General features: G+C 41.4%; 1 protein-coding gene across 1 annotated transcript in view; it reads right to left on the bottom strand.

Annotated features, from left to right (window-relative positions):
- Positions 1 to 11,021, bottom strand: part of TRUB1 (TruB pseudouridine synthase family member 1) — a 29,389-nt gene extending 18,368 nt beyond the window's left edge. The window contains exons 1-3 of the mRNA XM_026096161.2: positions 10,813 to 11,021; positions 9,062 to 9,157; positions 5,020 to 5,075 (exon numbers count right to left, since the gene is read on the bottom strand). Of these exons, the coding sequence (XP_025951946.2) occupies positions 5,020 to 5,075; positions 9,062 to 9,157; positions 10,813 to 10,954 (294 nt within the window). The 5' untranslated portion in view covers positions 10,955 to 11,021. The remainder of the gene's footprint in view (positions 1 to 5,019; positions 5,076 to 9,061; positions 9,158 to 10,812) is intronic.
- Positions 11,022 to 17,646: the final 6,625 nt, after the last annotated feature.

Raw genomic sequence — 17,646 nt, 5'->3', positions numbered from 1 at the left:
ATGTTAACTAAATCTGGGAGAGGAAGCGAAGTCTCAAAGATACTGCGCTCTTGTAAACCTCCTGAAAATGAATTGATAAATAAATCTGTTGAAGCTTTCACTAAGAAAAAGGCTTTAGAGGAAACTCAAATGTATGACTGGATACCAAAGGGTACACATGCGGTAGTGTTTAACAAGCTGTAAACAGTCACAGGAAAAGACTTCACTGGTTCTGCTCCTTAAAAGAGCTAGATGATGTTTTTTAACACATTATTAATTCATTGAACTCACTGCCAAAAGATGGAAGCTAAGGACTTAGAATTCAAAAAATGAATTCATGGAGAAAGCTAGCAACCTTTATGCTTGAGAAGTTAAGCGATATAAATTAAAGGCCAATCTCTTAGGACAATAAGATAATCACAGTAGGTAAAGAAACAAGCTTCTTTCTGGTCACCTATTTCCGCAGCAGCTGGTGCCAACACTCTAGAGAAACAATTCTGCAGTACACACATCCAGGAATCCTGCTGCAACAATAACTTACAGGTCTATTAGAAATTCCCATGTTATAAGTGATGTTGAACCAAATATTTCTAAAGCACGCCCTATTTTCATGGGATACAAGTGGAACTTGGGCAACTTTTGAGACCTGATCACTGAACTGGTATCCCTTTCCCATTCAGGATTCACATGAACTCAGGTTCTTCCAATTTTAATGAATTTAAGTTGTCACATACCAGGTCACTTACGTTGTATTTTTTTCCTGCCTATAATGTCTTTTTCTCTCTCTAGCATTCAGGATGATTTGGACTTTGGATTTTATCCTATCCAGTGGTGGTTTTTTCTGACTGTTTTAGTCTGGAGAAGCCACAACTTCTGAGATCGAATTTTCTATTTTAACTAGTCTCTACCCAAGTTTGTGCAAACAACACAAAGTACTCTGACAATTCCCCACAAGCTACTGAGCTTCTGGGTTTCAGATTAAGAGAAGACCATAACAAGAAGTTGCATTCTCAAATAAAAACAAAACGCCCAGGCTTTCAGCTCATCAGGAGCCAGCGATTTCAAGCACAGGTTGAGATGGCTGACTTCTGGCCTCATTCGCACTCAAATGAAACTCTCTTGGGGTGAACCCAGGTGTTACCTCACTGTAAAATTTGCAAATTAAACATGGAACTAAAGTCTGAAAATTTCAATTACACTTATTCCACCTGGAAGTAAAGGCTGTATGTTTTGGAAGACATCTCCTCCCAATGGAAAGTATCAGAATAATGAAGAATTTCCTTGCTTACTGCTAGCCTTTTTTTCCTTCTCTGATGAGTTCCTGATCTTTTCCATCATAGTTTCTATGTTACAGCACATACTGGCAGATAACAGGTTTGAAAACAAGATTATCACTTTGGAAACTTTGCTACTAGCTAGCAGTCCTTAACTGGTTTGCCTGAAAACATCACTTCTACATTGTGTTTCAGACACACTAGTCCACCCACAAGCCTGAGTCCTTCAGAAGCAATTTATCATGATAAAAATTGGACTGCTCTCATCATACTCATTTTACTGGTGAAACAGAAAATATTCTCTCTACTACCTTCATTCTGCAAGCACAAGAAAACAGAATGTCCCTCAAAACAATGCAGGGCAAGAAGTCCAAGCACAAAATCTCAGAATGCAAGAAAGAAGTGATTCTACTACAGAGCATGTACTAAATGCTCAGCATTTCCATTCCAGATCCAAGAGGATTCAGCATTCTCCCCCTCACTTGGAACATTTGAAACAAAACAGGGCAAACAAATAAAACCTAAGCCAGTTTGCACATATTTTTATTTCTGGATAAATATTAAGAATTCCATGAGAAATTTGGAACACTAAGTAGGTATTGCCTTTGGCTGCACATTCTATTTGTTTTGAGTTAATCCGTAAGGAGGTCAAACCAGCGGAGCACCAGTGGAGAATTAGACTTACCATGAAAGAGTAAAATCCCTGTAAAATGTTTATGAGTAGCAAATCAAGTGATAATGTTCAGAGCTGCCACACAGAGTCAGGAAAGTTTCACACAATGTTTGGGAAAAATTCAGAAATAGTCCAATCTCTGACAGAGCCACCATATGGAGTTTACTGCAGTAACATACGTTTTGGCCACTCAGCATAGCTCTGCTGCCAGCAATGATAGACTGAACTATTTCTTTACAAAATACGCTCCCATAATCAAAAAGTAGATTCTAACCAGAGAAGCTCATCCAGTTCAGCCAAATCTTTAGAGCAGTAAACAACACAGGAAAAGCATCACACTCCTTAGCATACACTTTATCATCCACAACAGTAAAAAAGATGAAATAAGAGTTTAGATTCACAGCACATTGCGTGGGATGTGAAAAACTATTCAGTGATATTTAGACAGTCGTGGATTTATTGATATCAGATCTCTCACTACATTATAAGGCTTTGTTGTCAGCATGGTCAAAAAACCCAAAAACAAAGGCAGATACTTTACTGCATTTAAGCCTCTCAAGTTACTGTGTGCCTAATTTATCAAAGTATAAATACAAAATAGGAAAGCAGAGACAGACAAGCTCCAAATGAAAGCTCATGACTGCCATGCCACCTGGCACTGATGTGTAAGCTACCTTGCGCTCACTGACGTGTCAGAGCACAATTGCAGTGGACGAGCTGATGTACCTTTGCTCACCTCACTGAATCATGTGCCACAGCCTATACCAATCTTAGGTCAGGTGAGAGCTGATGGATCTAGCTGAGGCAGCTTACCTACTGCCCTCCCGCTGTCCATTCCTCCTCTGTGTTCCCATCCCTTGCCCATCAGCAGCAGCTGTAAGCCTTCTTAAGCTATCTGGGCACAAAGTTTGAACAAATATGACTCACACTGGCTGCTGGACTTCGCAGTAAAGTCACCAAAGAGCTTGTGCATGCTCTCTTCAGTCAAAAGGGTGGAAACTATTTCCTCCACCATAGCTGTTTCCACTGTGAATATCAACCTACGAGATACCAGAATTGCTTGTGGTGGTGTTTAAAAAAAATTAAAAAAAAAGTTTAGCTACAGCAACTTAATTTAGCTAAGTAACTCGATGCCTTTCCTTAATTGAAAAGGTCTTAAAAGGGAGAAGGCAGGTGGTAAGAGGTTAGCACTTCCAGAAGTAGTTAAGTGCTGAAAGAAAGAATCATTTCCTAATGAGGGCTAGGAACTTTAACCTCTACAGCTGCAGAGCAGCACCTCTCCTTCCAGAATTCAGCCATAGTCTTCTCCCAGAGACAGTACTGGCCTCATTTAGGCAGCTGTCTTATGAAAAACTCAGAGGATACGACAGGAGATGACACGGAAGGATCAACTAAGCCGGGGACAGAAGAACTCTCCATCCCAGTGGTTAGGACAGACATGCTGGAGGGCAGGAACATACAAAAACTTCTGTGAAATTCCTGAAATGCAACCAACATTGAAGTATTCTATACAGAGTGATACAGCTTCAACAGAAAAGAGCAAGGATATCATGGTTTAAGTGCTTCTGTGCATGACTGTTGAACTGATAATCAAAAAGCCAATTAAACTATAGACTGTTTAAATTTATCAAGTTTTCAGCAGCATTGGGTGAAAAGGAGAGAAGCTGCTGAGAAAGCAGCATTCAGTGCTGCAGGATGCTCCTCCTGGATACTTTCGGGCTCTTGTCTCCCAATTCCCAGCAACACAGGGATGTGAGCACTGGTCAGACTAGATGGGAAAAGCTGGAGGTGGCTTTAGATGAATTGCTAACTTTTGCTTGAATTTGCAAAGACTAAAAATGGATTTGTTTTTCCTATGCAACCATCTGTTATAATCACAGATTAATTTTAATCTGTTTTGTCCATTGTGAACAGGAGAAATGTAGATGTTTATGAGAAGAAATGAGACATCTAAAGTGTTCAGAAGGGGTTTTGAGGACCTACATGTTGAATTTATCATCTCCTTGCAATTCCACTGTAAATCCAGCTCCAGCTGCTTACTGCACATTTCAGCTCCCAAATATCTCTGAAATTTGGTCCTATATATCAAATGCAAACCCACTACAGTCAGTAGAGAGACTGACACTGACTATAATAAATTTTGGACCAGACTCTGCAACTACAGCTTTTTCTTCTGGTGTGGTATTCTTTCCTGTTGCATTATTTTCCTTTGAGTCAAACTGAGCATTATCAATCAGATTCCACACCTCAAGTTACTACTTCAGCATCTAAAAATAGCAAAAAGGTTCTGATCAGACTCAAATGAGGGAAAAAAGCAGAATAAAATGTGTTAGAAAAGCTGTCAATTTGTTGAGTCCAGTATTGACTTTCCCTGAATATAAGATGAAATTTGGAAGGCTTAATTGATCTCTACATCTGCCATTCTTGCCTAAACTTCTCCTTTAAAATTAATGGCTAAAACTGCAGGATTTTACTTGCAGAGGAAGAATCAATGCCGGCAGATTATTCTTGGAGTACACACACTTGTTTGTGTATACAATACCTACAATCTAGAGCGCATTCACATGTCAAGGTAGTAGTGTCACTAGTCAAAAGCAGCCATGAATAAGATTCCTATCCATCAAGGCTCCAATCTGGATAATCTGATGCAGCCACAGGACTTTTGTTACCTTCAGCTTCCTACATGTGCCTATCCATGTCTTTGTAGAGCACCACCCTAAGCAAGCCACAAACTGCAACAATCCCCAACAAGAAGTATTCTAAAAGGTAACTCTTCAGATGTCAAAGCATTTAAGAAGAGAGAAAAGAATGAAGATCACTTCTACATTTTTGCTGAAAACACCGAAATGTTAAAGAAATCTTCCAATAAAATAGAAATTTGATCTTTATTAACATTCTCTTAGAATCCCAAGACAAAAAAAAATTTTTTTTAAATGAACAGTCTGGATGTCAAAGTCTTAATATCAAACTTCTGGTTAAATATATACACTTAAACTAAATACCCTGGATATCTGAGATACTTGTATGATGATGCAGTTCTTTGTTTAAAAGAAAAAAAAAAAAAGAAAATACAACTAGTTTAGCCTTTCTTACCTTGGAACCTGCCAATATAGCCCTCAGCATTTTTGTTCCTTTTCCAATACCAACCACTGCAAAGACAGAAAGAGAAATGTCACAGCATTCCACTTCAAAACCAGCTTTGCAACACCAATCACTGCTAAATATTATGTTAGTCAGAAATACGGCCTTTCATGATCTGTTAGTATACGAAGAGGGTCAATGCTTATGAGAAAAAGATCTCTGATACTCAAACAACATGGGATTAGCAGAAGAACAAAAAATTCTAAAGCAGAAGATATTCACCTATTGTTAAAATGCTTTAATTTCACCTCTAGATTTATTTACCTTTTAATCACCAAAGAAATGGATAGCGCAATTAACTCTGTCTCTGGTATGATGAAGGCTTTGGCTCACTAGTAACGAATCTTGCCTTCACTGTAACCTTTAAATGGGCTATTTAGTTATTAGTGGCCAAGAGTAATACAGCCAAGATAGTATAATGAAATAGTTTATCAGGGTCATAGCAAGAAAGCAAAATAGTTGTAAGGTCCCACTGTCTCCAACAAAGATCTTTTATAAGCAAATCCTCCTACTAATATGTATGTACAGATCATTTCTTTTCAGTCTTAAATCTGTATTTTGCAAAGCAACAGTCAGCTTTTCATATAAGAAGTAGAAAAATACAGATTTTACTTTAAAGCATTTCACAACAAGATGTTTTCCTTGAATTACTTTTTCCATTGATTTCTTCCACATACAGCAATCAGAAGAAATAAGGAAGATGGGAAACAATGAAAAGTCAGATACACTGTCACTACATACATTTGTAAGAACATATCACCATGCTAGTAATGCATTACAAAATTCTCTATTATGTCACACACAAAAAGAGATGTATCACTAATGAGAAATGAAGAAGTGATTCTGAAATTATTTTACTATCAGGATAACACAGGGTTGACTTCACCTTCACCGAATTTCAGAAGGAAATTACTTTCACATACAAAACATGGAATACATAACAGCTCATGCCCTTGATTTCAATAAAATTACAGGGGTTAAGGAAGCTTGTAGGAAGTCAGCTTTGTGTCAACCAGGAGCCAGTACTAGAAGCACCAAACCAGATAATGAATCCTTAGACATATTTGTTCTTCACAAACTTGTGCTCTGATACTAATGCTTCTTAATCTTTACTCTGAAACTCAGTAGACTTTTTCTTACTTTCAATTACTTATCCCTTTTTCCCCTCAGGGTTTCTACACTCATATACGTCCCTGTGCTTGCACTTTTGTATGCCTTTAGTTCAGCCTGTTCTTGTCATATTCAGCAGTTCGTAAAGGGCAGCAACAAGGCTGAGAAAAGGAGATAAACGCACAGATGAAACTTTACAGTCAAGCACTTCCCTTGCAACAGGATGACATCACTGACACTTCAACATAACTGGTGAGCTGAAATTTGCTGGAATGTCAAGAGATTCATTGGAATAATTTTAAAGAGACATTGGATGCTTTCGTTAACAAGATGCTAACAATTTCCCCTGTTAACCATTAGCTTGTGTAGCACGTGTACTATTGAAAGGAGATAAAAACTAACCTGGCTAGACTATAGAGAACATACAGTTTAACTGAATTTTACACTTCTATTTTGCCAGTCTCTAAACTGCTTCTTGAATGGCATTTTCTACTTAGCTTACATAATAGCTACTTCAGTTTCAAAGGAGTTACCATCACTCACTCACATATGCCTTTTTATAAATAGTTTTAGAATTTCCTAGGGCAGAGGACTCCCAGTATGGGAAATTACATTCTCCAATCTTCCTTTCATAAGGTAGCACACACATTACAGATATGTGCTTGTTTTCAAAAACATGATCAAAAACTTCACCACTAGCTTTCAATTCTATTTTTTCACCTTTTCTTTTACTATGGAGGCATCGTTCATTATTGCTATACCAAAACAAGGAAAATACTTACAATTCAAATTACACAGCAAGAAACACATTATTAAACTAGAGCCACAGTCCTAGGCTGATATTAAAAGAAGCAAGTCATTCAAACTTGACCTATTTCTTGCTTCTCCTATCTAAAATGGAAGAGTTAACAGGAAGAAGCACAACTCCCAGCTCCCACCACCTTCCAAATACAACAGAAGCTACAGATGGGCAAAGACAAAAGATCTCGCCTCTCAGATCTGGCAGTCACTCCAGGCTCCCCACACACCACTGCAGGGCCACCACATGCCATTCAAAACCTGGCCTCTGCCACAGATCACTGATCTCTGTCTCCAAGGTCCTTCCTCATCTACACCTGCTGTAAGTAGAAAAAGAAATATACAAGCGTATCTTCTGACAAAAAGCACGGCCCAGTTATTTGCAGTACACTTGCACACTAGCAAGACTTGATATTAACTAATTCACATGAACAGAGATTTGCATGAATAACTGCAATACATGAAATTCAGGAAACAGCAGTAAAGATCAAGAAAGAACAGTCAGAAGTTTTCAACAAATATATATTTTTATTATGCTATTGTGCATGAGAAAAGAAAGCTTCCTGCCCCACCACCCCATGTTAAGCAGCAGCACACTCATTTTCTGAATAGCTTGATTCTATTAAGTCCTTCCCCCTCTCCTCATTACTTTATCCGAGCCTTAAGAAATTTGAGTACATTCCCCTTCCCACTCCTCTCCAGTTTTGTCCTTTCCAATCTAGCTACCATTGATTTTTCTCTGTGTTTTGAAATGAAACATCCTGTGCCTTTTTGGATCGATCCATAGCATATTAAGGTGATGCACTTTTCTGCCTTTACCAAACACACCAAGCTCGTGTACTTTTTCTCATGCCACAGGGGCTGGCCTTAGAGACTGCTGGATATCAGAAAACAGTGGGAGAAGCAATTAAAAAGCATGAATGATTTTTCTTTTCCTCTGGATCAATGCTGTTGACTTCCCACAATGAGTAGCAGCATGCTCAATGGGAACATCTGTGTAAAAGGAAAATGTCCACTTCAGCAATACACACAGTATTCTCTGGTGACTGGCCATAGTTCAGGAAATTGCAAGAAGAGCTAGTACTTACTTCTAGCCCACAAAGGTTACATTTTACAAAGTGCACAGGTGGCAGAGAAAGACAGTTACCAACATATGTGTCTCTACTAGCAATAGACTCAGCAAATAACATTCCTCTGAAACACAGCTCTCCCTGATAATTCATTACATCAGAGCTCAATGGAGCTACTCCCAGTGCATATTCATAGTTGCACCTGTTGCCTTTCAGTACCAAAAAAATTATTCCATTACCAAAAAATTATTTCCGATTTTCTTTTAGTTTAGCAGAGCAACAAAGCTAGAATTAAAGCAAGCTGTAGTTTCTATGTTACGCATCAACAAAACTATTGGTGACAACGTGTGATATGGGCATAATCCAGGCCAATCATCAGGCCCACAGCTGGTTTTTCAACCCAAGCAATTGACACATCCTGTTCTTTGTTAAAAATAAAGGGATCTGATAAATCACTACAAAAACTAAAACACAGAATCTCTTTGATGACTCTTTTTTACTAGACAGGATAGTTTTCACTTCCGTTTCCTACTTCCATGCTGATCCTCAAAAAAGTAGCAGCTGAATTCGTCTTACTCATCTTTCATTTGGAAAGTATTATAAACCCAAACAACTCCCTTCAAAATCCCAGAAATGCATTATCTTACTAACAAATACTTCAGAACATTATCAAAATTATCAGTGGGAAATCCTCAGTTTAACTAAACAAAATCATCAATTCCTGAGGCAATTTAGAAGTTAGAATAACTCATTACACAAGATCCTATATTTTCACAGGTTATTTGAGGAAGTGGGGAAAAAAATCCCCTTCTATTCAGCAACATGTTATATGCATATAAGAGTATACATAGCAGAAGCTTACCCTTGACTACTCTTCTCTACTAACCCTTCCTTCCCCCAAAACCACACAGCCTGCCATCTGCATCCCAAATCATTCTTCCACCTCCGATTTTATGTAGGCACAAAAATGTTTGCTCAAGTCATCTTTCTATGACTGCGTTTATATTTTTCATTACCCAGAACTCCTGTAGCTGCACTGTCCAAAGTTCCACCATGTCCAATTTTCAAAATCTGTTTCTTTCTTTTGTTCCCATTTGTTTGCACACCAGCTTCTGCAAATAGAAGTGGAAAAGAGGCATTAGAGGATGACCTCAGAACATAGAAAAAATAACATGTATTTCCACATTGCTAAAAGAGATGAAAATAAATCATTTAAACCATGAATTAGTAGTGCAAGAATTGCTGTACTGAGTAAGACCAATGATTCACCTGGACCCATTCCTAAACTCAAACAATTTTCAAGATTATAATCTACATGAAAACAGCAAGTCTTACACAGCACTATAAAAAGACTTTCAGAGAAAACTACTTGAAAAACTACGGCAGACTGTTCACCTGTGAAGTTTCATTAACAAAGCACACACAAATTAGCAGCACAGTCCCTGAAATAATCTATCATATACAAACCTTATGCCAGATAATCTGATCGTTCTTGCTGCATTTACTTGCACGTAATGGGCCAAGTTCATTTGCATGTAGGCAGCCCATGGAAACTATGCAATGAACTGAGTTTGTTTACTGCTGCTTTCATGCTGTGAGAGCATCTCACCCACCATATTTCTTATACAGCTGATGAGTCCATGAATTCCACAGGGCCCGCTGTCCCTCATTTACTAGTACTAAGTATTAAAAATACTCCAAGTCTCCTTTCCCATTTCTGAAGTTTTACAACGACACTATTGTCTTTGTTACGCTTTTCACTACGTATGTTTTCCCAATGCCACATTAGGGAATGGACCTCATCCTGCCAAGACACCGTCTCTTCCACACAACACTGGACCGAAGCGAGCGCCTCTCCAACTCCGAGGCTACGGAGCACCTCAGCCTGAATGAGCAACCACCAGTCCGAAAGCCTATGTTTCCACCCAACCAGCCAGCACCCCAAGGCCATATTAGGTGGCCAAGTCCCCACGTCCATTTTTGAAGAGAATCCGGGCCAGATTCCTCCGTATCCGTGCCATGGTCAAACTTCTTTCCCTGACACCAGACAATCCAGCCTTCCTTTATTTCAGAAAAACCACCTCTGGCATACCGCGCTCAGGACTTCCAAAGCTGTTGAAACACTGAGTTTTCCACTTGTTTGGTGATTTTTTTATTTTTAACAGCAAAAAGCGGCGGAGCTGAAGCCGAGGGCCGCGCGGCCGCTCCGCGGCGCAGACGCCATGCTGGCGCGGCCGCCCGGGGCTCGCCACAGGGCGGGGGCCCTCCGCAGGGACCGGCGCGGAGGCGAGACCTCGTCCCCGCCCAAGACGGGGCTCCCATCACGCTGCACCTTGGGTGACGAAAGCCGCCTGCCCCAGGAGCGAGCGGGGAGGTGACCCGGCGGCCCGCGCCGAGCCTCGCGGGCCCTCAGCGGCCCCACGCAGACAGCCCGGACGCACCCCGGAGCGGCTCCCGCCCCCGCCCGCGCCGCGAGCCGCCGCGCACAGCGCAGACCAGCCCTGCGGTAGCTCCCGGAACGCCCAAGGGCCTGGTGCAGCCGGCGGGCGGGCGGGCGCAGGGGCCCAGAAGCGCCCAAGCCGCGCGCGAACCCTCGCCGCAGTCTGACCGCGGCCTTCGACAGCTCCTGGGGCGGCGCGCGGGGCGCGCCCGTGCCCCAGCCGCCCTCCCGTTATCACCAGCGCACCGAGCGCGGGGCTGCCTCCCCGCCCCGGAGGCCTCCGGCCGCACGCGGCAGCTCTCTACGCTTAGCCCCGCTGCCGCCTACCTGCCAGCAGCCTCTGCTTGAGCCGGTTGAGCACGCTGGCCGAGGTGGGCCCCTTGGGCTTGTACACGGCGAACAGCCCGCTCAGGGAGAAGAGCCTGTCGGCCGCCTCGCCCAGCGCGCCGCTGCCCTCCCGCCTGGCCATGCTCCCGCCGGGCTGGGCCCCCGCCCCGCTTCCGGCCTCCGCCCGCCTCCCGCCGCGCCGGGCGGCGCTGGGAAACGTAGTCTGGGGAGAGGCCTCGCCCGGGGCCGGGGCCTGGCGGGGCCGGGGCGCTGCGCGCCGTGCGTGGGGGCAGGGCTGGGAGGCAGCCGCGCGGTGCGAGTGTTGGGAATCGCTAACTACTGCAATCACTTCGCGGGATCCTTCCCCACTTGAAGGCTCTAAATCAGAATCGGGTGCCTTTCCGAAACGCCCTCTAGCTCACCCAGAAATAAAGGGCTTGCGGCAGGAATTACTGAGCGAAGTTAAAAGTGGTCTCACAAGAACAGATCATACTGGATGATGGTCAGAAAGCAGAGCTTTCTGATTTATAATCTATGCTTATAGCTAAGCATATGCATAAGAACTTGTAGGATTATGGTCTAAGTTTTAGAGAAAAGTTATTAGACTTCTATCACAGCTGGAGGTAATCAGTTAGAAGGTAGACGTAGGCTGTTTTAATGAATATGCCGAGACCCCTGCCGTCCTCTCTTTAGCACTGAAAAGAAAATCTTACAGACTATCAGACAGGCTCGAGGGTTGGATTTGAGATCTGAGTCATGGCACAGAATGCTGGCTGCTCCCTTTCCTGAGTGTCGCGTTTCTGGGTGATGCTTAGAGCTCAAGCACAGAAGTTACATTTCCTGGTTGCGCAGTTGGCGCTAGCCTACAGCATCAGCAGAAAGATACATGGCGTTGTGATAAATCGGTCTGGGAAGCTGCTGTTCCTCCCCCTCACCCATCACAACATTAGTCATTGCACCTTCACTGCACAACTTAAAAGAATTATATTCTGCTGACTAGTTGCTCAGTGCATTAGTCTTCCTGCCTTGGTATGTACTGTATGTGAAAGTATTCCTAAGGCAGACCTCTTCCAGATATCCCGATTCTCTGGGTCACACACACAAATCTCAACACAAGTACAGCACGTGGATTTTCCTCTTCAGGCCTGATACGTATATGCTTATTTCTCTGACAACACTCCCAAGGCATCTGAGCAACTGACACTTGAGAAAGGTAGCAAGAGCTGGGGTGTTTTGTTCATTCATTTCATTTATTAATTGGTAAGAGCCTGCAGATGAAACTATGGAAAGACAGTTACTGAGAAAAAAATACATGGTTTGCTAAGGGCCCAGTATGTTCCCAGCTCTTCCCAGAACCGGAGAGAAGCAAATCTTCCTGCTGAAGTCAGTAGCTGTCTCTGCCCAGAGCAGGATCAAGGCCTGTGTATTTAAGTACTTTTTCAGCCTGTACTAGAGTCGGCAGCTTGGTCAGTGCGTGCTCGCCCTTCCCACACCAGCTGTAGAGGGTCCTGTGCTGCAAACTGCAAACACTGCTTCCATGAGATGAGTACCTGCTTCCTGCCACTGACCATGCTGCACAACCTCCCCTAAACTCTTCTTGCTCATATTATTAAAGAGGTCTCATTATTAAAGAGCAGCACCAGCTCCTCTCTCCAGGCCAAATGTGTGCAGCTGGGTTCATTAAAACCCATGTGTTCAGTAACAGTGGGCACTCCCCCTCACCCTAAACCTTTCCTTAATAAAAGTGGGGTGACTACATTACTTTGAAAATACCATGAAGTGCTTTCCAGACAAGCTTAGGAAAAATAAACCCTCTGGAACTGTCAGGTAGGATTTTAATTATAAACCTTCTTTGCCTAGTTCTCATTTACACAGCCACAATCTGGCTGCAGAAATATTTGCTGCTAATTTAAGTTGTGAGGGTGAATTTTCCTGGTGGTTGGTACATGTGGCTGTCATTACAGGACATGGAAGCGAGGTGTCAGCATCCTGCTCCAAGAAACAAAAGGGCAAAGCCAAACTTGGGTAAAACATCAGTGTAAGACATCAGTCACTGCTGACTTCCATGGAATTAGAATTTAAGTCAAGGTACAGAACACACATTTTAAACTGTCATGGAGTTTCTGTTGCAGGTCTGGTTTAGTCAGGCTAACCTCACTATTTGAAAACTATTCTCACAAATTCTCTGCAAAAAAGAACTTAAACACAGATTGCCTTGTCAGAAAGCTCAGGCTTTTAACAGCTCAGGCTGTTTGAACATTACTATTAAGAAATGGTCTACTAAGCTTCCTACAAAGGAGATTCCACTCAAAGGACTGAAATGATGACCTGTCACACAGTCTTGCCCAGCACTATCTTTAGGTCATCAGGCTGTTCTGAAAACATTACGAAGGATCAGAGAGAGTTTATACCAAAATGAGTGCACCACCATCAGCATAAAGAAGTCATTAATGCAAAGAACATCTCAGCTTTTTCAGGCATGCAGCAGCAGACAGGGCCTATGAAAAACTTCCCTGCATTGCCTTTTAAGGAGTGACCAAAGCAGAGATTTGTCTAAATGATTTGTCTGCAGTAATTAACCTGACACAGACATAGGGCATGAGCTAGAAGTCAGTGTCTGACCCCCACTATTGTTTCCACAGATTGCAAAAAGGTTATTTGTTTGCATTTAAGCACAATGTTTTCAACTGACTAAAGAAACTACGCCCTACTATCATTTTTAGTATCCAGCAGCAAATTATTGCAGGTGTCCCAAGCTTCTCTGTCAACAACTAAAAAACAACACTTCGTTATTGCAGCAGATGGACTCTTTGAAGACAGAAAGAAAAAAGGTTGCTTTGACTTTAGTGGGCATTGGATAAGGGCCGAAAACAAGAGATGTGAAAAGCTATCAATGACCATCAGTACTTTAGTTAGCAAGAAGTATATGTGTACATAAATCACATAGTCTCTCTTTATAGGGCAATGCTATTCAGCATTCAAAATGGTGGGAATGATGTACCAAACTGTGCATCTCAAGGGCATTATTTGAGATTCGTCTTGTGTTACTAGTGATTAAAAGTCATTACCATCTGCTTAGTGGCCTATTTGAAATTAGATGTTTATTTGTCTCCAACAATTCTTAGCCAGCCAGGATCCACAACAACCAAAAGCATGATTAGAGTTACTGATTTTATTTGCAACCTCAGTAAAGGGACTCAGTAAATGGTTGAGAGAGTGTTGCTGCCTTATGAATGAAGCTTAGTAGGTCTAGTAGAGACAGACCAAATCCTCCACTGAGGTCCCTGGAATTACACAGATTATTGCTCTGAGGATCTGGTGCAATTATGCTTTATAGAGAAGAGCTAATGGATGGTGTCTGTAGTGTGTGCAAGCAGCAAATGTGTGCCGTTGCACGAAAGGAGAAATCCATTATGTGCTTGTGCGGAACAGAGATGCAACATTTCCTTCTTCAGGAAGGTGGTTACATCTTTGTAGGCTTTCAGACTGGCTTCTTCTGAAGCAGTGCTTACAGACCACAAAGCAGAAGAAAATGATGCTGTATTTCAGCTTTTAAAGTAGCTTCAGTAACAGAAGGCCATTTCTGTATTTGTGTTCAGCAAATCATTTTATGATTCCAGCTTTATTGTCTGTGTCCAAATCACAGAGAATAATTGTAAGAAGGTCAATCACAGCTCATCTTCTTCCTGTAAAAAAAGAGGTGCAGCTGTTTGAAAGTTTAAGTCCTAGTCATGTAAACTATTCCCTTGTCAGCTAGTGGGATTGGCCCTTAATCAGGAGCTGTCAAAACCTGAGACACAGAATTATTTTCCCTCCAACTATTCCATCTAGTTGGATAATAAGGAGTGGGTAAATAACTCTTCAACTTGTTAGTTCAGTTAATCCAGTTCAGATGGGCACAAAGCATATGCTTGATTGTACCTGAGAGTGGTTCTTTTGAACACAAGTAGGTTCTGCAGTATCTTGTAGAACTGCAGCAATTAAAAAAAAAGCCAATTGTTGCATGCAAGGGAAACTACCCATGACATACACTAATATTAGGCTTGGCAATTTTTATTCATCATTCTACACATGAAAAAAGTTTCCTAAATTGCAATTATTTGATAAACAGATTTTTGTGATTTGTTCAGAAGAAAATGGATAGTTAAGGTTTACACCAATGTGGATTTAACACCTAGGCTTTTGTTTATTTTTAGAAATACCCCTGGCCTCCCCTTTCTTGCTCCTCTGATATTATCTCTCTCATATTAGAGGGATTATTTTTACTTGAGAATAATTTAGGCAAGTACAGGTTTTGGTCAGCCGATTTCAGTTGATTTAATCCAGATTTGTGGTAGTGTCAATTAGAGTTGAAATGCACAAAGTATAATTGGATGCAAATGTTTTTAGTTATCTCTTCTTCATGTGAAATCCAGTTCAGGCAGTTAGCTAAAGAAGAGAATAGTCATGTATCCTGACCATTGTTAAATCACAAGTGATGTAGAGCTATGGAGACATATGATACACACACAGTTTAAATTTTTCCTTAAAGAACTTTTCTAAACATACTGTGTTAGTAAGTGAGGACAGATCTATTAATAATACTGACTGGGAAGTTACTTTTAATCTCTGATATGGGGCCACTTGTGTCTGTATTGATAGAGGACTAGGCAAGTCCTCTGGAATCAGAAGATTCAGTGATGCTGAGGGGAAGAAAAGCAAAACACAGTTTGCAGATCTTTTATTTTGTTCCTAATAAAAGTCTCAGTGGGATTCTGCATTTTTGTTTTAATTTGCATGGTTTCTTGTTACAGTTGCTGTCAAAGAAGTAATTTTCCAAGAATCTGCATCCTAATTAGGAACAATGAAGGACTCACCAGATGTGCACATGAAAGAATGCAATACATGGAGGATTGTTTATTTGGGCAATTCAAGTGCAGACTACCCCTCTATAAATTCAGAACATAAGGCTAAAAGGGCCTAGATGCTATTAAATCTGAGAAGCTGCTAAATGCCACTGTTACATTAAACTCAGCAATATGAGTTGAACTAAAATGTGTTTTCTAGAAAAACATTCCATCTTGATTTGAAAATACTGGGAGACAGGAAAAAAAAATCTATAGCTTCACCAGTCACTTAAATGTATGCCTCTTTCCTCATCTGGCTTTGTACAATTCCAACGTTCAGAAAAACGTGTTAATAATGAGCCCTTCAGCAACTTGTTCTCATCTTGTGAGCATACATATAGACTGTGATTAATAGTTTGTGACTAATGTGCAGCAAAGAGAATACCTGAGCTCTGACACCTCAAATCATTTCATTTCTTCACCTACCCATTTGAATGAAGGCACAGACTGAACCTGCAGAATAAAGCCTTGTTCAACATCTATCATTAAGCTCATGTCTAGGATTAAACTCATGTTAAATATTGTGCAACTTTCTTGGTGCAAGAAAGCTAAAGCCTATGAAGCCCCCATCAGCAGAGAGTGAAGAGTCCCCTTCAAAGCACTCGTTCTGCACGGCTAGATGCAATGTGGTCTGGTTGCAGTGGTGGCACAGCCATCTTCTACACAAGCAGCTGGATCGGTTCAGGTCTCCGCCTCACTAATGGGAATAGCAGATGCTTAGGGAAAGCATAAGAATGAAGACTGCAAGGAATTTCCTTCATCTTGGAGTTAAAACACAATATGTAATATATTTCTTAAAGGCTGTCTGGTCTGCGCTACCCTCCTAAGAAGAAAGAAATGTCCTCTTACACTGAAGTAGAAGGGCTGTATGGAAACCCTACAAAGGGAAATGGCTAAGAATCTGAGGTTCTGCATGCCAAGAAGAGTGTGAATATAAGTAGATGACCTCCACCTAGACATCACCTCAATCAACAAATCTTTCCTCTAACTAGAGACATCCTCCGGGCAGAAACTAGCCTTTCTCTGAAACTACCTCTAACCTACCAGCTTTCTTCGAGCTTTCTTCTTTCTTTTGTTCCCTAAGAAGATTCAGTCCTTTGGCTCTAACTTTTTCAATAATACTCCCTCCCCACATTGATTTTCTTCCTGATCATTCACCCCTTGCAACTGCTCCTTAATACCTTTTTTGGCATGAGAGGCATGTAAGCCTCACCAGCCCAAGCAAATACCTATGGCAAAAAGGTCAAAGCTGTCACTTTGCTATTCTTTGGCCTAAGATGCAGTTGGTGCTGAGGAGGTGCATGCTGTGGTCCCTGCAGGACAATACAGTGGTCATTCCAGTAGGTTTTGCCAGTTGTGAGAACAACGTAGCACACCTCCTCCATCCTCTTTTATTGGCAGAAATGCACCCTAAAGAAGTGCAAGTAGCCATGGATTAGTTCCAATTAATTCAGAAGTACAAACAAATAAAAAGTAGCCATTGCACACAGGCTAGGGCTGCCAATGGCATCACTAGTGAGAATTCCAGAATCCATAATCAAGCAGCTCCAGGCAGTGAAGTATATTTCTAATGCACATTATAATACTGTTGACAGAAAATGTTCCATTTACCATAAATTATTCAACTTTTGATTGTTTAGGTTTTGGAGTCTGTAAAGATGCTAATTAACTACCACCTGTAAGAACAAATTGATAATGTCTGCTTTTTATTTTTACAAAGTCAGACTTAAAAGGCAGAGAGAAGAAAGAGTTTGATTTTACAGATATCATGTTAAAAATAAAGTGATCATAAATGTGGTGAGCATTCCACTTCTTTCTCCTGGGGAGTGGTCGTTAAAATGATGTTCTGTATTTACTATGTCTCCATGAACAAAGTAATACATGTTTTGACCAACTCACATACCTGGATCCATATTTCACTCTGTCTGGATTATCACACCTCATTCTT

Source organism: Dromaius novaehollandiae, chromosome 6 (genome assembly GCF_036370855.1).
Source record: "Dromaius novaehollandiae isolate bDroNov1 chromosome 6, bDroNov1.hap1, whole genome shotgun sequence".
NCBI classification, from domain to species: Eukaryota; Metazoa; Chordata; class Aves; order Casuariiformes; family Dromaiidae; genus Dromaius; species Dromaius novaehollandiae.
The sequence above is the reverse complement of the archived record's forward strand: the minus strand, read 5'-3'. Positions and strand labels throughout refer to the sequence as shown.